At 38.2% G+C, this 22,738-nt stretch overlaps 1 protein-coding gene across 1 annotated transcript; it reads left to right on the top strand.

The window, feature by feature from the left end:
- Positions 1-520: 520 nt before the first annotated feature.
- Positions 521-21,205, top strand: htr1fa (5-hydroxytryptamine (serotonin) receptor 1Fa). Its single transcript, XM_042426730.1, has 3 exons — positions 521-637; positions 18,343-18,452; positions 18,918-21,205. The coding sequence occupies exon 3, from the start codon at positions 18,919-18,921 to the stop codon at positions 20,113-20,115; it is 1,197 nt and encodes a 398-aa protein (XP_042282664.1). The 5' UTR covers positions 521-637; positions 18,343-18,452; position 18,918; the 3' UTR covers positions 20,116-21,205.
- Positions 21,206-22,738: the final 1,533 nt, after the last annotated feature.

Genomic DNA, 22,738 nt, shown 5'->3' with positions numbered 1-22,738 from the left:
GGTTGGGAACCGCTGGACTAAACTAACTGTATGTAAAGTAGCTCAAACTAGCTCCCCCTCCAGCAGCTTACAACAGTAACATGCTACTTACACACTGATGCTAATATTAATTAAGTATTAATGATCTAATGATGTCATATATAATAATATATCAGTCAGAGGGACCAAACCACTACTTTTACTGCAATACTTTAACTACATTTTGCTGCTAATACTTATGTACTTTTACTTAAGTAGGATTTTTCATGCATGATTTTCACTTGTAATGGAGTATTTTTACATTTGCATACTTCTTCCACCACTGCACATATGCGACATTTATGGTTTATGACGTTAATAGAAGATATCATGTCGACGTGCTACAGAGAAACGTTTGTCTCCTCATTAGCCTTGGTTACTGGAGGGCTGTTATTACTCTTACTCTTGTCCTCACACCTCCTCCCTACTGACGCACCTCTCAGAGCCCTGTCTATGGCCGAGAAGCGCGCTCCCGTGTGCGCGTCACTGTTCCGTGGAAACACTAAACGGGTATCGCCGTGAACGTCGTTGTGCTGTGAATGGACATTAATGGGAAATGTAATATTCCTCTGTCAGTGCCAGAGTCCCTCTGTCATTTAATCACTGCAACGAAAGCCGGGTAAGTATTGATAGACAGACTGACATGTAGTTTCTGAATTCATGGACCGAAATTGGGAAGTACCTACTTTCTAGATATTCGCTTAATGTGTTTAGTTGTTATAAGCATGGGTGATGATGATGATGAAGATGATGATGGTGCTGTTGTCATCGTAATTGGATGTTGGAAATATTGCATTTATCAAAATTGTCTCATTATACATTTATAAACGCGCCCACTTTGAATCCACCTTTGTGCTGAGCAAAACTATTGTCATGTAGCCTGTATAATACGCTAAAGTAAGGGCTGGATGATCCCATAGATTGCATTATCAATCGGTATCTCTCTAAAAAAACAAATTTATGAATCTGAATGGGGAGTTGGATTTCTTCTTTGTCTTTTTTTTTTTTTGCCTCGGTTCATCCCTCTCAGATGTAAGACAGTGATTACTGCACATGATAATCAGAGGGTGGTTTTAATTATGAAGGAGAGAAAAACAAAAAAGAAAAAAAAAATCTAATTAACCTGCTCCTGGTAAAGAGTGATTTGAATTGACTGACCATTGCCTGAGTCTTTTCCAAACCTGGCTCATCAAGAGAGAGAGATGTTAATGAGGATGTGTTTCTTCTTCTAGGAGGTTAACCTGAGGCAAAGACTCTCTAGTGGTTGCATGTTAGACATACTGTATCTGCCTACAATGAACTTCGCATCCAATGTAGACTTTGTTAAAAGTGAGCATCATTCTCTCCGCAGACCTGCTGGAATTCACCTGAGACTGTATTTTGCTGACTGACAAGGAGAGTGTGTGCGTGTGTGAGATAATATGAGAGAGGGAGAGAAATGCATGTCAGTGGAGTGCGCGCTCGTTGCAGCATCTGTGCAGGATTCATTTACTGTCAGACTGGATTGGTGTGATTTAGAGACAGAGAGGGAATCACAGAGTTGAGTGGCTTGCAAGCTTTTTCATGGACACTCCCATGAATGTGCATGTGCACACATCTCACTGTGTGCAAGTGTGTGTTCATGCAACCCTATTGCACCGCAAGAACGTCAATATTGGATGGTTTTGCAAAACCGTGCATTACTGTACTGGATGCCAACACTTTTAAAAATTTCAGTTTCTACAGTGCCGTGTGCAGATACAGTGACTACAGCATGATTAATGTTAGTGGAAAAACTGTGGGTTAAGCAACTAAAACACCTGGTTAAGATCAGGGAAATGTCATAGTTAAGGTTACAGTTTATAAAAAGGTTATGAAAGTTAGAAGTGCTACTGGCACATCCAGCACCCAGACCTCCACACTCTCACCCTCCACCTTTCTACATAAAGGGCACACTATCTTCTGCATTGTCAGTGGATGTATTATGGATGCAATTCAGATACTGGGCTGATCGTATTAATGCAACAATTTCCTTGCAGTGGAGGGTATTATTATTGCGATCTCATTTAATGTCATGAGCTATTGAATTAAGGTCTCCACATTGGATGCTTTTTGGCCAAGGAGACACATTTACTTATGGTACTTAATTACGGAGGTGGAGTTATCTTGAAAAGAAAGATAATGGACACCAGTGATGAGTAGCAGAGTCAAACCAAGGACACATTGTGGCTGGTGATGATATGAGGCCATAGTTCAGTCAGTGTAGCTCTTGGTCAACTGGGCTTTTATAATACTGTAGAAATGCACCAGTCTCTGATACTGTGTATCTGATGCAGTGTCAGTCTACTGATACTGAGTCTGAACTCCAGTGCTTAACTTAACATCTGTCTGACTGGAAAACAGTTTGGGATCATGTGTTTATTTTTTTTATCATGAGGCTGTAGCACTATGTGCATGGAAACATCTGATCTGTACTGGTGCCAGTACCAATCTAGTGTATCATTTATATTCAAGACACATTTGGAGACAGGAGTACATACTGAATTTGTACCAGTAACTGTTGGCTGTACCATAGATGAACCCCCAATCTGCCTTATTCATATTTATATTCAAATTTCTTTTTTGCGCATTTGCAGGCACCTTATTTCCCTTAAAGGATTATTAAAGCTTCCTATCTCCTAAGATGACAGTTGAAAAGAAACAATTTGAGAGGGATATACAGGCAATTTGCAAGCTTAAATCTTGGTGAGGCACTTCCTTTACAGCTTTAATAATAATCTTTATTTACATATTCCTGAGCAAGGTAATGAAGCTTTACAGGGACAAACATGCAGAGAAAGCAATAAAAAAATAAAGGTAAAAGCAAATAGAAGCATATATTAACATCATCATGAGTAGAATAAGAGCAGCAAATGAAATACATAAAATGGCAATGGTGCAACAGTGAAAACAAATACATGTCAGGCATTCACCACTCCACTAATTCTCCCTGGCTGATACCAGAGTACATCACGGTAGACCAGATGATTAATATCTGCACATAATTGAGTCCAAAAGTGCGAGGTAGATGAAAAATGTAAATTTGAGAAATCCAGAGAGGGGATTTCCCTGAACGTAACGCAGCATGATTTATACAAAAGTATGCCAAAAGTGATCAGACAGAGACAGAGATATCCCATTAACTTTCACTATTAAATTACAACCTGTGAAAGCCAACTGGCAAACACAGTACTGTATGAGCCATTTTTAAGACGTAGAAACCATGTTTCCTTATTCTTATAGTGACATTTAACCAACATTATAAACACTTGATCAAAGTTTTATAAGGTTTATAATGTCAGTAGTTTACATGACCGGTACATGGACAACCCACGCAGTTCAATATTAAGAAATGTTACTGCATAATCATTTTTCTTCCTGTTGCTATTCATGCTGCTAATAACCTCTAATAACATTACCACCCTCAAACTGGAGGGCCTTATGTTCTTTGCCTTTGTTGACTGTGTTTGTTTGCTGGTATTTACTTATTAAATTTCAGTTTGTCCTTTCCTGTGACAGAACTGTCTTTATCTCATGCCAGAATTTTATTAGGGAAATGCAATTAGTGAGGCTGAAATGCTCTTCTCTTATGGCCCATTAGATTGATGAGAAAAGTACTTTTTAAAAATAAAATTCCTGCCTTGTGTAGTTTTTAAGTAAAACTTTTCACCAAAGTTTGCTCTTGGTGTCATTCTATGTTCCCCTGGCCTTTATCAAGACCCAGACAGATATCTGATGTACAGCTCTTCTCTGACATGTTACAGAGGCCAGAGTCTCAATCAAAATCTGTCTAGACACATCATGTAAGTGTCTGCTAGCACTGTCGCTCGTGACAAAAACTGCACAAATGCTTCTCTGCTACTTAAAAAAAAAAACCCCTTCAAGAATCAATGTTTAATTAATTGTCACCATTCCATGACAGATGAGAACTGAAATTAGAGGTTCGTATGCCAACATTAGCTTCCAAAAATATGCAAATGCTAGACGGCTCTCATTGTTTTTTCATGGGTCTTTGAAGTCGTTTGAGGAGTCTTTAAAACCAGGACAGCAGAGAATAAACATACTGGCACTACCATAGGGGTTCTTGTGTATTTGTGTGAGAGACAAGTTTTCACAGCAGCAGAATAAGAGGCAGATGGAGGGAGCAACTATTTGCTTGCTGGTGTCTTGCTACCATTGACCTCGCAAAAGTCAATACTTAACTTTAAATAACGTGTAGGGGCTGAAGTTGACCTGAAGAGACCATCCATTAACTTGCCACATCAAATAAAGTGGCCCATGTCTGGGAGACGATCTCTTCCAATGGCCTCTTACAGGAAATTGAATGAAGACGAAAAGCCTTAAGCTCCCCTAGCAGAGTCTAGAGGCTGCAAACACCATTACATTCCACAAATGTTGGTTGAGTGAACAACATACTGGATTTACAATTTAAGTATATTGTAGCTAAATCTTACTGACAGAGCAATGACCACCAGCGTACCTATTACAGGGCTTGAATTTAGCAATTGAGACCATACATATTGGCTCAGTATTTTAAGAGAGAAGTTGACACTTTTTGAGTGGGAGTCAATTGGAGCCAGGGATTTTTTGGAGCCAGCATCTAGCGGTTGTCAGTGGCATTGCACTTTAAGGTACTTCCACACTGGCTTCAGCCTCAAGCCGTGGTAGTTGCTGCTTTTTTAAGATAGATAGGCTTCCTCATATTTTGGATTTTACGTGTTTAACTGATGAGCATTTCCTGTATTGCCCGTTCTTTACTTAATATGTCCTTTGCTTTTTAGAATAAATTTCATTCTAGTTTGTTGCTTGTTTCCAAATGAATCAGATTTATTACATCTCATTCTTCTCCATGTTTTTCTTCCTGGTCATGCACCATCCCCTCCACAATCACCAGTTTGGGAACCACCAGTGGAGACCACAGGAACTAAAACCAAAGATGTATAATATAGTTGCATTTTTTCAACTCGTCAAGTCAAACATTTCTAGGCCCTCCTTGGCTATTTTATCTCATTATTATTATCATCAAATTCTATGAAATTAACAAAACCCTGCTGACTACTGACTGTCTGTGTAGCAGCCTGATACAGCTCATGTCTCAGTGCCATTGAAGTCCACTGATGTCCAGTGTAACACCATTTGATTCACAATATGGAAACTGCTAACAAGATCAAACAGTCTGTCTTCCATTATTTACATCCTGCAGTTGCTTTTCCATCTGTCAAGTTCTGTTATATTTAATAATGATAGATAAGTGGCAGAACCAATCAACATGCATGAAGAGGCTTATGGATACTGAGGGCTGCTAAGGATACAATGACTGTGTCCTCCAAAAGTCGGTATAGAAAGGCTGCATTTCTCAGCGGCTTTTGAAGGATAGACAGACTGACTCACTGGTGGAGTGGCCGTCAGGAATACCGGTGTCCCAGTGGGCCGCCACACAAACTGGGCTGATGGCTCAATGACGGAAAACATCAGAGAGAGAGAGAAACAGAGAGAGAGAGAGAGGGCTGTGCTTTGGTGATCACCCCATTTGAGTGGGCTGTTACATGGGACAGTATGATTCTTTGTGGCTGTCATCTCCCTCATGTTGTCTTCCTCTCCCAGCCAGCTACCTTTAGTTTAGTTATGTCCTGCAGTGCTGCCGACCCCTTTACTGTTTTTGTGGAAGTATCTTTGAACATTGTTTTAATACTGACGCAGCTAGCAAATGACTGTTGCTGACTCACTTTATATGGAAGCTAAACAACAAAAGATAAAAAAGGTAAAGGTAGGACTGAAAAGCTCAGAGAAAAGAAATCAAAATTCTGAAAAATAGAAGCATTGAAGTGCTTCAAATAGTTCTGCATTTTGCAGCAGTAACTCTGCAGCCAACAGAGAGGAGGACCAAAGTAGCAGAGTGGATTCAGGACTACAGCTTCCACTGAGTCCATTAGAAGTTTTTACAGCTTAAGCCATAGGCAGCAGACAAACAGAAGCTGGTCTGGCTTTGGTTGGCAGGACAACTTCAGTTGCCTTCATTTTCTGCTCTGGTTTCATCAGAAATTAACTTTATTACAGAAGGTTTCAATGAAGGAAGAATGCCAGTAAAATTAAAATATGTACACTTACATTGAGACTTGTAGTAGTATTAGTGTAGACAGTGCAAAATATGAAACATACAAATATCTGTACAATTTAATACAATGCAAATGGAACTGCAATGTCTTGACTCAATTATATTGTAGTTTTTGAGACTGTACTTAGTTGTGGACTGTATTATGACAAGGTGTTTCTGATACAGTATTTTGCCCACCTAGATATATTGTCATAGTTAGTCCAATTATTCTTTAAATGTTATTATTTCCACATCATTCACTCTGCTTATGTACAGTATATCCTTTGATGTAAAATTGCCCTTTTAGTAAAATCAACACATATCTCAAAGCTTATGCTTTTATCAAAAACTTCCAATCTATGAAAACTGATCACTATTCTTTTATTATTAAACACAAAACTGACTTTCCCCCCAAAAGTATTAGCCTGATGTTTGACAGAAAGATGATTTGGCTGATTTTTTGTTTTTTGTGTGACTTTGAGTACTTTTCTATTATACTTTTATAACACAACACAATGTATGCTTATCTTCTAAATATGTGGAAGGAGACAGATCAAAGTTAATATGCTAGGTTATTGCCAACAAATTGGAAAACCACACAGGACTTGGGGGCATGACATAGCAAATCAAACAAAGCATTGAATTGTAGAGAGTGTAAGTGATTACAAATGGGAGTCCATTGGTGTCCTATTAGAAGGCCAACAGGTCTGAGTACAAATGCAACAGGGGCTTTTCCCAGTGGCTCTCTTCAGGTTAGGAACAACTTTTAATTAAAAGGTCTATTAATTCTCTCCTCTTGTAGTTTCATTTCAGCTCCATTTCAGCTCGGTGTCAATTCAGGAATTCCTCATAGACTACTGAGGGCAGAACTGTTGAATAAAATCTGAATGCTTGATAAATGAGCAGTACTTGATCTGCTGTTGCAAAAGTGATGCACCCAATATTAGTGCCTCAGCTGATTCAAATGTGGAAGAGTGTTTGAAAAAAAAAAATTGGATTGTGCAGCACTTGTACATTACTCATCCCGTGAGAATTTGAAGCGACGTACTGTAAATGACTCAAGCTTCTTTCAGAGCTGTTAACTTTGTGTGGGAGGGTTGTACTGTAAATGCAGTCACGATAGTGTGTGCGTGCATATTTGTTTGTGACTGTGTGTTTGTGGTAACTGTAGCTTTTATGAACTTCTTGTAATGTGCACCAAATCTTTCTCTTATTTTGCCTCTAACTGACAGACTGCAGAAGTATGAGCAAAAAGCACAATACGTTTGTATGTTACAATACGTTTGTGTGCTTTGGGAGATGTGTGTGTGTGTGCATGTTTGTGAGACAGAGAGGTACAGTAAATATGAAGAGCAGATAATTGGGTATCTCCATCTAGTAAAAAGTTGTCTGTCTTATTTTCTGCCATCTCTTATCAGTTTATTTCCTAAAGCCCAGGGTTACTGCGCTCCTAATCCGTACCAAAAAAGACACACACTGATAGAGTACACCCTAAATGTCATGACAGTGTGAGTTGATGAAGTGGCTAAGACATACGCTGACTCATATCCTTTGGATGTAGATCTAATAGGTTTGTAATGGCAAGACGCATTTTATTATCCACAGCACTGAATAAATCTCTGTCAAAACTTTGTTCTCCTTTACATTTTCTGATTTTTTTACATAAAACTACTATTCAAATTTCGTAAACCAAAAACCTAAAGCATTCAAGATGTCGACCAGGCATTGAACAGTGGTAAAGTTAATGGATAAAAAAATTAGCCTTGTATTAAGTAAAAGAAAGCTTTGCGTGCATTTCCACATCTATAACTGTTTGTGAGCATGCCGTCTGATATCATTCAACAATATTAGATTTGAGATATAACCACAAAGGTTTGGGTTAGTTTGAGTTTATAAGAAACATCTCATAGCTGTCTTCCTCTTTGTCTTAATTACAGTGAAACTAATCTAATCTCAGTGCAAAAATCCTTTCAGGGGAATCTGTAATTGGTTTTAGATTATGAGCATAGGGTGTAGTATTATGAGATAATCCTGTTGTAAACTTTGTCAACTCCAAATTCTCACATCTCAGCATGGTTTCAAGTTTGGAAGCCCACAAGCAATAGTTAGTAACAGGCCCTGATAAGTTCAAAGTCAAATTTGATACTTTATATAAACAATATGGTGAGGAAAATAAAATAAAGTGATATAAAAATATAACAAGCCTTGTATGTTTCCTTAATCTCCTTGATCCAGCAACATGGGCTGATATAATACAGTAAAATTACAGTAATCTGACATTTTCAGCTTTTCACTATTACACTTTACTATAGTGCTAATACTATACTATTACAAGCTGTTGCAAAATAGAAATCCTGCCACAGGTCACTGCTACTTGAACTTGTTACTTTACAGAATTGCACTACTGGATAGAATGACTTTGCACATAAGCATATTTCATTTTGCACAGTTTTTCTTATTTTTACTTTGGCCTGTGTTTCTGCTGCAGAGATGTGAATCTATTCTCTTCTCTTCTAATATTTCATTTCATATTCATTTTTAATTAATTCCATAACTCCTTGCCAATATTCAGTACTAATAGAACTTAGACGTTTATCATGTAATCATCATTATAAATCATTAAAATGATTTAGTGCATTAAATATATTCATTTGTGGTGTTAGAAAGTGGTAGAGCTGAATTTGAAGAAGGAAAAGCAATAAATATTACTGCATCATGTTGTTTATGTCTTTAGGCCTTTAATCTTTACTATCAATGATTTTTAACCCAAGCTGCAAGGATCAGAAATCTTCAGAATCCTTTAATTATAAAACAGCAACCTAGAAATTCACTGCTCCAAGATGAAGGACTGAAAGAAAAAAAAAATGTGTATGACTAACGACGTGGCTGGTGGCTAACCTCATCCCCACACCTCTACCCTAGCTCCTAGAAATTACATTCATACAACTTAACTTTTGCCCAATTACATTGACAAACTTCCAGTCCCTGCTTCAAACTATCACATACCAGACCAGTCTGTCCATTGAACGCACAGAGACCCCCCATCAAACTACTGGTATAACTGAGCATTACTGGGATTAGTAACTGTAATGTAATTACTGAACTTCAAACTGTAAGCCCTTACACTACTCATTACTGAAAAACGTAATCACAATACTGTAATTTGTTACAAACTAATGCATCACTACCCAACACTAAACTTACAGTAAGGACATAAAAAGAACTTTGTATTGCAAACTAAAATTGAGTTTAGTAACTTGTAGCTAATCCCAACTTTAAAAAGAGAAGACAAATCTATGTTTGGAACATTGTCATTGTGGGCGTGTTTGGCACAGCCAGTGGTGAGCTGAGCCAAGGCTAATGGACGGGAGGTTTTGATCCTGAACTCAATACCTGCTAGAAAATTTGTTTTGAAAGCAAAAAATCTCAACACCTGATAACAGAATTCAATGGTAATTTGTTATTCATTCATTCAACCCCTGCAGCTATGTTAAAATCGTTCTCAAGAATATATCAGTACATAAGCTACATGTTTGAGCCTTTTCTTTTACCTTAGTTCTAATTACAGAAAATGTAGTCTTTCACCTTTTCAGAAGGTTTACGTATTACATACACAGAAATACATATTCCAGCATCACGCTGACCTCTAAAGGTAAACAATGAGGCTGCTAGTCTAACTTTGATCAACATCAAACAACTGCAAGGACACTGACTGAGAAGACAGGGCTTTTCCAAGCAAACTCTGATGCATTATAATGAACAACAACACAGCGCCGACATTTTTGTGACAAAGTGAATCTGTTGTAAGAAGCCGCTGCATGTGAACTCTCTCTGTTTGTGCAAGGACAGCCTGACTTCCGAGACATCAGAGTTCACTATTAAACAGCAACCTCAAAACCTCAGTCAAGAAACACCCACATTCACATTATCATTTTCTTAAATAATAGATGTTTGCTTAATGTTACTTAAAACTAAACAATATTCCATGATAGGGATAAAAGGGGACATGCAGTAAAGGAACACTGAAAATTGGATTTCCGTGTAAACAAGGTTTTTTGTTTCCTAACCCCCCGTCAATTTATCCATTTGCTTCATTGTCTCTACCCAGTCCATTTACACTCATTGCCCTCATCATATGGTAACCCTTGTGGAAATAATTGAACAGAGGTAGAGAATAATTAGATCCATGTTGGTTTGAGGAACTACGCATGAGGTACACTCTAATAAAAATCATGTGGCTGATCATGACAGTATTTAGAGTAATTATTTCTGTTACTCATGTTGTTTTTAGGGACAAAAAGCAAGTTCTCACAATGTAAGCCATTAAATTTTAGGATGAACACTTGGTTTAAGGTAAAGGTTAGGAATGGCTGCCTGGGGCATGTTCACTATGAACTTTTTTTTTTCCAACCCAGAACTGTGAGATATTTAGATGACACATAATTCACAGGGAAGACATTGGTGGTGTGTGTGTGTGTGTGTGTGGTGGTGGTGTGTGTGTGTGGGAGGGGGGGGGGGGGGGGGGGGGGGGCTGTGATTTGCATCCTGTACCCCACCTTTGGTTAGGTTTCAGATACTAAAACACTTAAAGTAAGGAATATATCCTGACTGAGACACATATTACGATAAAAAAAGTAGTGCCTCAAATTGGCTTTGACTTTTCTATACTAAGACCACAATATTTTGCAAAACTTTTGTGTTTTGAGTCATCAAAAACTAATCAGCATGCCTCCGTTGCCTAAGGTGGATACTGTAGTAAAATAAATTAATTACCATACATCGCTAGTCATTTTTTTTGCAGACACCTCCAATACAAAAGCTTTCTCATTATGCTGATTAAAAAACAGTCAAAACAATCTCGGAGATGTTTCGTTTCCCCCGAAACTTATTTGCTGTTGCAGCTGTTTCCAGAAACAAACTAAACCCATTGAACGCTACCTGCCCAGCACTGCACTGCAGACAGAAAAAAGTTAGTGGAGCATTTAGCAGCCAAAGACTCAGATAATTTAAGTGATTATCGCACATCAGTCATCATGTGGCCAGAAACATGACTCCAGATATTTCAGTCTGGTGTATGTGGTTATACACATTAGGTGGGACAACTGTATAAGCTGGTGATGTGTGGCAGCTTGTGTTGATGTTTTTCAGTGTGAAGGGGGCATGCATTTTACAGAGGAAAGCAATTTGCTCATTTAATGTTTGACTGCTGATATTCTCTATCAGGAGTTCCCTTATCTTGATTCTTCGCCAGGAGAGTTACAGTTTCACCTCATTAAGGCCATACCTTTCCACTTTGATAGCAAGATTAGTGTCAGGCCATTAATTATATCAGACTATGCTCCTGCTATATTAAATATTTAAATAAATACTCTCATTAGCTCAAAATATTATGTGACTCTTCAACCCTGATATGGTGAGCAATAACAACTTCCATGGCAGAAACTGTAAGCAAACAGATTTCTTTGAAGTAACTGGCACAGATCATGTGTCGTACTCCAGTTTAGCCTCCCGACAACATTTTCAGCCGCAAATGATTTTCATGTTGGAGGCTGTTGGTAAGAAGATAACAAATTACACGATCCCCAGAAATATCTCTTATCTCCTGTCAGGCCCATCTGTTTTAACACATTTAACATCTTAATTCAGAGACTTCTTTTGCAATAATGCTTTACTGTAAACTGTGTGTTGTTTGTGTAAAGACACATCCTACACTGGCGAAGAGGAAGGACGGAAAAATGTCTGCTATTGTGCAGCCACATAATAAATGAATAAAACCATTGAAAAGACTTAACAGAGCTCCTGTTCAACTGAACTCACAAATTAGAAAAAAATAAAAACAAAACACAAGCAAAAATGATTACAAACTAAATCCTTGTGATTTATATATACATATATATATATATTTGGGTGGGACTGGGCAGTTGTATTGTCTGGATGTTCAGTGATGTACACACAGACGCATGTTTTTCATGCATCTGTGTGTGTGTCCAGTGTCTCCCCACAATGAGCCCATCTCCCAAACGTTGATTTACAATGTAGAAACAGGGAGAATACATTTTAACTGACTAGTTTTATGCATGGAGACGCACATTGTTTTGCAGTACATTGATTATAGATCCTGTATGTAATGCTGTCTGTCACAAAGTCAAAAATGTTCAAATCCTATAGGAGCTTCAATCAAGCTAAACAGTGGCTCAGTGTGTTGAATGTCAATGTGCATTGATGCAGCCATTTCAAATTGACTGCAGATATACTATCAGTCATGCTGCTTTCAGACAGTTTCAATCAATTGAGAACGAATGTCTACATGCAGTCTTAAAGCATCTGTTGATGACAGTTACAGGTAGCAATTACCCATTCATTTTAAATCACTGCATTTAGCATTTATAGTTACATCAAACCTGTATTGTTGATGTGGATACAAAGACATGCACTGGTTGGAGAGTATCTAGCAAAAGGAATTCACTGTTCACCAGATAAAAGCTTGACTGGATGCATTTTCCTGTAATTATGGAGAATGTCTAATCAAGGTTTTTCACATTATGTAATTGCTGTAACACATGCCATCTATGCTCGCCGGCTGGATCACCATAATAAAACATAAACTGCACTGGAGAAGTTAGTTTGTAAAGGTAATCTGTTAATAATTGCTCTCTAAAATTTAGTAATACTAACTGTACTTGCTAGTCAGTGAGGAAACTGATTCTTGTTTAGAGTTGTTTGACATCAGTGCAGTGATTATACTGCAGACACGGGGAACATTACCTCCTCTACACAGCCTGACATAAGTCTTTTCAGTTCTTTCAGCGTTGCTGCTGCACAGCACTCGAGAACTAATCTCAGGTTGTTAAGCAGTGATTGAGGCATTCCCTTCATCTGCCACCAGTTTCACATCTGCATGCAAATGCTGTGACAGATGCCTTTTTCGTGTTTGCAGCTGTGGACCGGTGACTCTGACCTTGACACAATTTACATTTTATGGTGTTAGTCTAAATTCTAGATAATGAGTATTTCCACTTAGTAAAGCATTGTCCATTTTTATGCACAAACTCAATGTTTACTTAGATGAGTAAGTGTCGATCTATCAACTTTATGTTACATTATCACCGATATACACAACGTGACATACCTGCAAGGGTGTAAAAACAAAACAAAGCTTTTTTTTTATTTTTTCCTGACCATTATGATGCACCACTTAGACTAATCCCATCAATTTCAGTCCTCAGGGGGCACCTCACCAGCTAATACTTCTATCTACATGAAGCAGATAGAGAGAGCAGACAGCGACTGTGTGCATCCGCTTGTGCAGTGAAACCCCTGCTGTGACATGCATACAGTAGGGTGCTCCAGTCAAGCTTGAAACGAGGACACAGGTCAATGAGTGAAAACAGTGACTGCTACAAAATCCACATGACTGTGGCTCAGCCCACTCAGGTGGGAATGATATCACCCTTTTATGAAATACATGACAGTGAGTATGAGTCACTAAAAATTAGACACACATTAATAATTAGCAAATATAGTTACTTTTCACTGTTGTTCTACATAATCACTCATCTTTTTATATAACAGACTGACACTAGTTCTAATTAATTTAAACATGTACTAATCAATTTCTTTATTTGTTCTAATGTTCTGATTATATTATAATTAAATGCACATTCTAATTTGATTTCCATATTTTGTAAATAATTTTGTCAGTTGCTTTTGGGTTCCTGCTGCAAGGTTTTTTTTATTATTATTTTCTTGCTACAAAATTAATCTAGGAGTTATCAAGTGAACTTTGGTCTTTATAAAATACTTTCATTACCAAAAAAAAAGAACACTGGATTATTAGGGAATGTTTTGTACAAGTTGACAGCCGTATGGTGAACCCTTAATATCATTTTATGCAATTACTGCTCCCTCAGAATACAATTTACTATGTTACTTTATTGTTTTGCTTTAACGTAGGGTAAATTAATCTCTACTCATGTATGAGATTAGTTTTCACTAACAGTATTTCATCATGTTAGAGGGTGACCTCTTTAGTATTCTTTTTTTAGTATTTTGTCATTTTTTTCCACCACAAAAATTAAATAAATACAGCAGATAGAAATAGATAGACAGATACATGGACCGGCAAATGAATGAGTGTTGCTGTGCCCTGTTATGGTTGTATAGTTAGTCATTTATTTTGCTTCTTTCCAGATCTGTCACTCAAAGAATCATTTTTTTCACAACTCTCCTCCTTCACAACAACACTTGGCAGCTTTATGTTCTGCTTGGGCCAAAGTGTTTGTGTTTCTGAGATTTCGTTCCACGTGAAACATTTAGCTTCCCTGTGCATGTAAAAGGACAAAGAGAGAAAAAAAAGAGAGAGAGAGGGATTGAATGTCACAGGGTATCTTTTCGGTGACTGCAAACCTTTTGGAACATAGAGTGAAGTTGGTGTTTTGTATGTGTGTGTCTATGTACAGCATATAGTATGTGTGCTGGTCGGAGGGTGCTGTCACATTTGTGTATGTGCTTGAGCGGTGAATGGGACACAGTTTGAGGATAGATTAAATTAATCTCTGTATCTTTATGTCTGAAAGTTGAGGACATGTTTCTGCTTTGTCAGCTTCCTCATTATCTGCTCATCCTGAATCCGTCACTTATAGACGGCAGAAGCAACCTCACACGTTTTTGCTGTAGTCACAGAATAAACTTGCAATTCAAATTTTTGTATCTTGAAAATGTATAGTTATTTTAGTGCTGAGTATCTGTAATTGCTAATATTGCTGATCATAGAGCCCAGTAAAAGTTGCAGAATGGTATCAGCTGGCTCAATTAGTTTATCGTATCACCGCAATGAATAGATAATGACTCAATGACTCAATGAAATAATGTGGCAACACCGTAAAAAAGACAACAACTTGAAAGTTGCTGTATAATTTTAAAACAATGTGGCTATCAGTCAGTGAATGGAGCTGTTTTCTCTGTTTGCTCAATTCCTGCAAGGGCACTGGGTTTTTGCTGGCTCACTGGAAGTTATCTTCAGATGGCCTTGAACAGAAAGCCTGTGTTTTAGAACATTTTAAGACAAAAGCAGATGATTTCTTTGTTGCACATAATGACAGGCTGTCACTGTAAACACTGTCAGTCACTGCAAAATACATACATGCATGCACAGACACGCACTCATAGAAACACGCCCCAGTATGTTCATAGTGTATAACTATTTATACATGTGTGCGCAAACACAGAAAAAAACTGCAGCAGTAATTATCAAGTATCTATCTGCATAAAATAATTTGCATATTAAGTGTGGTTAGGTTTTCTTCCAAATTCATCCAAGGGTAAAAAGGATGGAGTGTATAATTGCATGAACACAGAGGAAGGCAATTTCATTTTCTTTAAAGATTCAAATCACAGGTGTAAAGAAACAAATACTCTTCATTGGTTTACTTCACAGCAGCAAAGCAATTTGTTATTATAGTTAGTTAGTTAGTATTTAAAATGTACTGCACATCCAATGACGCATAATAAACTGTACCCAACTCTTCTCAGCAAAGAGACAGTTATTGACATGTTTGGTTAGACTTCACTTTAGGAAGCAATTTGCCTGAAACAAGCCTGAAAATACATTTTACAGTCTGTGTAATGGAAAATCAGAGAATTTTCTTTTGAAACACATTACACATGTTAGAAAATAATTGCTGAAATTATGTGAAAAGACTGTGAACTGTGTAGTACTGAATTGCGGAGTTAGACTGTTAAACTGCTTTTCACCACTTCTGTGTTCAGGATTTTTTGGGCGGGCCTGAAATGATGGATCCATGACGTAGAGGGATGACTAGCATGCAATACTTTCACTGCAAGCTTAGCATTAGCATCCTGATGTATGCTGCAGTCACAACAATAGATGTGCCTCTCGATAATGGCATTGTCCATGCACCAAGCTTTGTTAACATAAATGCACAGTCCCCCACACCCCTCTGGTCTTACTGGAGTCATTACCTGTTGTATCCACCCAGGTTACTCAATGACACTATCGGGGACGCCGCTGTTTAGCCATGTTTTCATAGAAATCATGAAGTTGCAGTCCATAATCTTTTTATGAGTGGTGATCTGCAGTTGCAGTTCATCGATGTTGTTCACCAGAGACCGTACATTGGCGAGGAAGATGCTGGGTAGAGATAGCCGATGAGGAGTTAGCCCTTAGTTAGCTTAGTCCTTAGTTCTCCTCTCTTCCCCTGATTGTTTGCAGTCTGTCTAGTCTCACCCTCGCTGCATTGCGGGTGCTACTCCGGTGCCTTCACTGTTAGTATAGACATACTCCTGTTGACTCCAAACTTCATTAAAAAAACAACAGTTAAACAATAAATAATTATGATTGGCTTGTTAACTACTCATTTAAGTTACATTTTTACTAAAATAAGTTCACATTTACCTACCAAATGGGTGCTGAATTGTACAGCGGCTTCTAGCATTAGGCTACTTTATTTTTGAATTATCATCCATGTTTCTTGTGTTACACCTACAAACAAGGCCTATTTTAAATTGTATATTTTTTAAGGGGGTTCATTATGAGCATTGTCAAGTTCAGAGGCTCAGAGGCTGTTCAGTTGGGGCTCAGTTTCAGTGCTTTCAGCGCCTTCAGCAGACATGACCCCAGCGTTTTAGAGCTCAGAATACTGCTTGTTTTTCCATGATTTTGAAACCCAATTTTATATACTTAGCATTTAAATTTGGCTTGGTGGTTAATAATTCATTTTTATGTGGTGTGAAAAACTCAGAATACATATTTATTACTGCTTTACACAGACTTTAAAAACTTTTGCTAACAGGTGCGAACCGCTGTTTGAAACACTAGTTCTGGCAAATGTGAGTTGGGAAAGAGATTGTTGTTTAATCTCCTACTGATCATATGCCAAGCAAAAAATAGATGTAAACACACTGCTATGGTTCTTTGTGAAATTATGTTTGATAAAAAGTAGAAAATATGATTTTTCACAAAGTAAAACCATGATATTAAGCAAAGAGCACCCAGGTGACTCAGTTTGGCTGAAGGATGGCCAGTGCCCACACCTTGAATGAGTTGGTGAAACAACACTCATCATATGCCTCTGCATTGCTCTTGGTGGATTTCACCTACATTTTATACGAGGTGCTCAACAATGGTGATGAAAAATGATTCGCCTAGATTTTGCATGTAATGCTGGAGCCTTTGATAATAGGGTATTACATCCCACCAAGGAAGGTCAGCTCTGGTACAACAGTAAAAACATCCTTTTTTTGGCTCTATATAGAACCCTTTTTGTCAAAAATGGGTTTGGAAGTTTGAATTATATTAGCGACCACTTTGACATGTTTTGGGTTAAGTGAACCGGGATCTCTTATCTCATTCAGTTGTCATGTAGTCTAGCCACGCCACTCACCCACCCTTCTACCCCCGCACCTAGCCTACTGCCTGGGAGTCGCATGGTCTCCGTAGAGACCTGACAGTCAGTGTTTGGCTGCCTCTGCTCCATCACCACATTAAATAAAAGTACTGTACTTCTTGTGTTTCTATAGCAACAGTTCCCACTCATATCTTCAGGATACTGAGCAATGCGGAAAATGAGGGAGAGTGGCGATGACAGTTATACCTGAGCATTTTGATTTAATCACAGTGGCTGTTGCTAATTAAATGGTCGACCGATACACATACAGCTGCAAACTGTAATATTTTTGGATTGAAGCTGCTGATGGAGAATATTTTTGGCTGACATTCTTTAATTATTCTGTTTAATTTTTAAATATTTTCATACTAATAATTCCAAATATGTTATTTTTTCTGTGCTCTCCACTACGCACAGCAATTTAATCTTACAGTATCAAGTCAGAAAAGCCTCTGAACAGCATTTATACTATTTGGATATGACTATAAACTCAGGTTAATCAATTACTATTCAGACCCTAATTAGAGGTGTAGAGGTCACATTGGTGAATATTCAAATGACCAAGTTAAAAAAGATCCACATATCAGTGAATTCAAATGAAAACCTGCCAGTATATTAGCTTTTGAAAAAAAACCCTTTCCTGCATCTGCAGTGGCTTATGCTGTTGTGTAAGCGTACTCATCCTTGACTGTATCTTTACTTTGTTGCTTTTAACTGTGTCTTTTCTCTCTCTACAATCTTTCTATTTCTCTCACTCTCTTGCAATTTCTCTCTCTTATTCACTCTTTCTCTCTCTATCTCTCCCAGGTGTTGATGAATGACAAAGATGATGTGATGGCAGAGCTAGCTGGCAGGACAGATCAAAGCAGGCTGTCTGTCGCACATTAAACCAACTGGACACCTCACAGCCTGAACAGGTAGGACTGGACTGCTGTATTTTCACTTCAAGAGTTTTGGCAAACTTTTGTTGGCAGGTTGAAATGAAGATTTTCAAAGCTTTGATAGTATTTTAATATTTCAAAACCTGAAACACAGTCATTAAAGTCGATTATCCCTAAAAGCACATTTTGAAAACTTTCCTTTCATCCACTTTGTTTGTTTCTTTCCATATGAAGTGCAGAAAACAAAATCAGTGGCTATCAATTTTTGGAAAGAAGAGGGGGAGAATAAAACTGCTTCAAGTAAATTTTACTGCACTTTAAGATACTGACTGACTGAATTCTATGTCAAATTATGACCAGACTGAGCAACAACAAATAATATATACTGCAGTCACAATATAAATATTGACTCTGAATGAATGTTCCTGACACATTCCTGAAACATTTTTTCTAAGCTCCCTTTATGTCTAATGCTCAACTCTCTTTCTATTCTGCCTGCAGAATGGATTTTCCCAATTGTACTGAAGGAGTGTATGCCACAAGCAGCGGAGGTTATGACTCAGTGGAGACCACTAAACTCCCTCCCAGTAAGATCCTGCTTACGCTGACCCTCTCTGTAGTGGCTATCCTGACTACATTCTTCAACTGCCTGGTGATCACAGCTATCGCAGTCACCCGCAAGTTGCATCACCCAGCCAACTACCTCATCTGCTCATTAGCAGTGACCGACCTGCTGGTGGCTGTGCTGGTCATGCCCTTCAGTATCATGTACATCCAGAAAGAGAGCTGGGTCATGGGCCAGGTGGTGTGTACCATCTGGTTAAGTGTGGATATCACTTGTTGCACATGCTCCATCCTCCACCTTGCTGCGATTGCCATCGACCGTTACAGGGCCATTACTGATGCGGTGGAGTACTCACGGAAACGTACAGGGGCCAGAGCAGGGGCCATGGTGGCAGTAGTGTGGCTCTTGTCTATCCTCATCTCACTTCCTCCTCTGCTGTGGAGGCACTACAGTGGGGATTCACAGCAGGAAGACCAGTGCATCATCATCCACCATCACATGGCCTTCACTCTGTATTCCACACTCGGAGCATTTTACATCCCTCTGCTGCTCATCCTCATCCTCTACTATAAAATCTACCGGGCCGCTCAGACCCTCTATATGCGCAGGGAAGCCAGCCGGGCTAGCCGTCACTCGTGCATGACCAATGGGAGCATGATCCCATCAACCTACCCTGCTGGAGATGACGATGACGACCGGGGACCTCAAAGTCCAGAGCCCGTAAGCCCACCGGAAAAGTCTTTCTCTGAAGCCTCAACTGAGGAACCTCCACGTGAACGGGTGCGTGTCTCGGTAAAGGCTTTCCAGTGCAAGTCTCGCCGGCACGAGTCACGCAGTGAGTCACGTCGGAGCCAGTTTTACCAAGGACCGCGGATCTCAGGCTCAAGGGAGCGCAAAGCAGCATCTACGTTGGGGTTGATAATCGGAGCATTTGTCATCTGTTGGTTGCCATTTTTCGTCAAGGAGGTGATCGTCAACACCTGCGGTTCTTGCAGTACTTCAATGGAGATGGCTGACTTTCTTACATGGTTGGGGTACCTCAACTCGCTGATCAACCCTCTTATCTACACCATATTTAATGAAGACTTCAAAAAAGCTTTCCAAAGACTTGTTAGGTGCAGTCATTACCTCTGATGGTTACAATTATGCACGATCTTACCCACACACCATCACACATATGTAACCAGAAGGCGGCAAATTAATGGTTGTAGGTCAGAGAATACCCATTAAATACTGACTTATTATGCCTGAGAGGGAATAATCTCACAGAGGAGAGGATTGACACCCATTTCCAGACACTTCACCAGGCACTCCAGCAGCCTAAATGGCACCAGCTCAGCAATGAGCTTTGCAGCAAAGTTCCACATTGAAATCTACATCCTGCTATTAATAGAACAGCCTGAGACCTCCTTGATGTTAATTGGAGTGTATGGTGGGAAACTGACATGTTGGTTTTTAGAAAATGGGTCATCGTTGACCTTTTTGAGATCTGGGTTCTGATAACCCCTACTTAAAGTTGACCATTATGTCTCTTCCATATAATGACCTTCCTTCTATGTAGTCCAAGCTGAAACACAGAACATGTGTAAAATATCACAGCATATCAAGTTGTGACTTTCTGTGGCTGTGATGTTTCAGAGGGTGACTTTTATAGAAATTGTTGTGGAATATATGATATGTATTCAGCACTGCAAAAATATTCCAACAAAATATAAATTTGAAGATTGTTAAAGCTGCTGATAGTCTTGGTAACTATTGCAAGAGAATGTGTAAAACATGTTTTATGATCTGGGACCATTCCATTTATAATGAATAATGATAATAATAACAAAAATAAATTATATTATTATTACTATACAGGTTCTATGAGATATTGGCACTTTAAGTAATATTTTTCAAAACATTTCCTGTTTCTTTCAGTTATTTCTTAAGCTATTTGTTCATCAGTTTGTTTATTTATTTATTCATATTACCTGGAGCCATTAAACACCCCACCCCATCTCACTCCCACACCACAGCCAGCATTATGTTAATGAATGTGAAAACCGCTGATGGAGAAGTCCTCATTACATTACTCCCACTCAAGTACTTGGAATAGAACTACTATTTCTGTATTGCCTCTAAGAGGGCACATGGTATGTTGATGGAAATATTGTGGATGTGTGAGGGTGTACTGTATACCAGAAAGATAACACAAGGTGTGTCATATGCTTCTCTGACAGTATGACCATAATTCTTTTTTTTTTTAACTTTCACTGTCTGAATGTTCAATAATAAACAGTCCACTTGATGTTCATCTGTTCTTCTCTGAGTTAATAATAATTATCTGAGTGAAGATTTGGTAAGTGAGTAAGATAAGTGCAGTTTAGTCTGTATGTGTATGGAGAGATTAGTAGCAGGGATTACATAAAATTATAACTCACTGATAAGCTTTGTGTGTAAATGAATGTTGAGATGATGAACTGCAACCCCATATTTCAGCCTTTTTGACGGAACAGACAGGATATTTTCCATGTTCTGATATTGTGGCGCCTCCCTGTGGCTAGCAGAAAGACTGCATTTGGTTGTGATAAACTAACATATTTCTCCCTCACTGCTGCAACAAAACGATTAATGAAGAAATATGGTATTATTCATTTGGCTTCATCAATAAAATAAATCAAAGTAAAAAAATAAAAACTATTACTGTGCAAGTGTACATCTCTCTGTCTTCTGTTGCATGGAAAAGAGGATACTGTAGTTGCTAATATTCCAAAAATATTCATCAAACCAAAAACTGCCTAAATTCACTCTTTTTGTAAAACTGAATCTTATCATTCAAGTCCTCTTTGCCTCTTTGAACCTACAGTGTGATGAAGATTGTGTTCCAATGTTGATTTGAAAATGAGAAAAGAAAAAATGTCACCTTTATTCACACATTTCTCACTACGGAAATCCCAACAGTTTTACACACAATTTTGCCCTGGATTAGGTGTAGATAGCCATGTGCCTCCTCCAATACACATGGTGATGTCAGACACTTCTTTTACCTGTCGCTTAGGTGCTGAGAGGGAAGTGGAAGTTTGTGTTATCCCTTCATTTAAAGGAATATTTTAATATTTTGGGAAATACATTTATTCACTTAATTGGTAGGTTAGGTTAGTTAGGTGAAATAGTTCCAGTATGTAGCTCTACATAAAACTACATCTGGGCTTCTTTTACATTTCAGTTTCTCTAGGGATTAAATAAACTAGATCCATTGTATTAATTAGATATAAATGATCACTATATATAAATGTTTTACTGTATATATAAGTAGTCACTAATTATTTGGACATATTAGCTGACATAGCCACATGATTTTTTTATCATCTGCAAAGGGATTATAAGTCTGCATAATGAAAGGCTTTCTCTGTCATGTTCATCTGATCTATTAGAAATGAATAGACAAAGGATTTGATAGATGACTACAGATAATGTTGACTCATTTTGAAAATTGCCATGAATGAAAACAAACCAAACTTTTCCTAATGTCTCATCCATCATGGCATATAGGCCTGCACATTTTTTCCTGTTTATTGTGCTATAACAATCAAAATTACACAAACAAACCAATACTTTTTGAGAGTTTTTCTGTATTGCAATAATAATTGTTGAAAAAAGTGGGTAAAAGTTCACTGTGTGCTCACTGTGATGGAATAACCACCTCAAGCAAGTTTCAGTTTTAGCAAGCAGATTTTCACAGAGAATTGACTTCAAATGCTGTCTGCCAGGTAGG

Source organism: Thunnus maccoyii, chromosome 11 (genome assembly GCF_910596095.1).
Source record: "Thunnus maccoyii chromosome 11, fThuMac1.1, whole genome shotgun sequence".
Classification (NCBI taxonomy): Eukaryota; Metazoa; Chordata; class Actinopteri; order Scombriformes; family Scombridae; genus Thunnus; species Thunnus maccoyii.
Note: the sequence above shows the minus strand (reverse complement) of the source record. Positions and strands in the feature narration are given on the sequence as shown.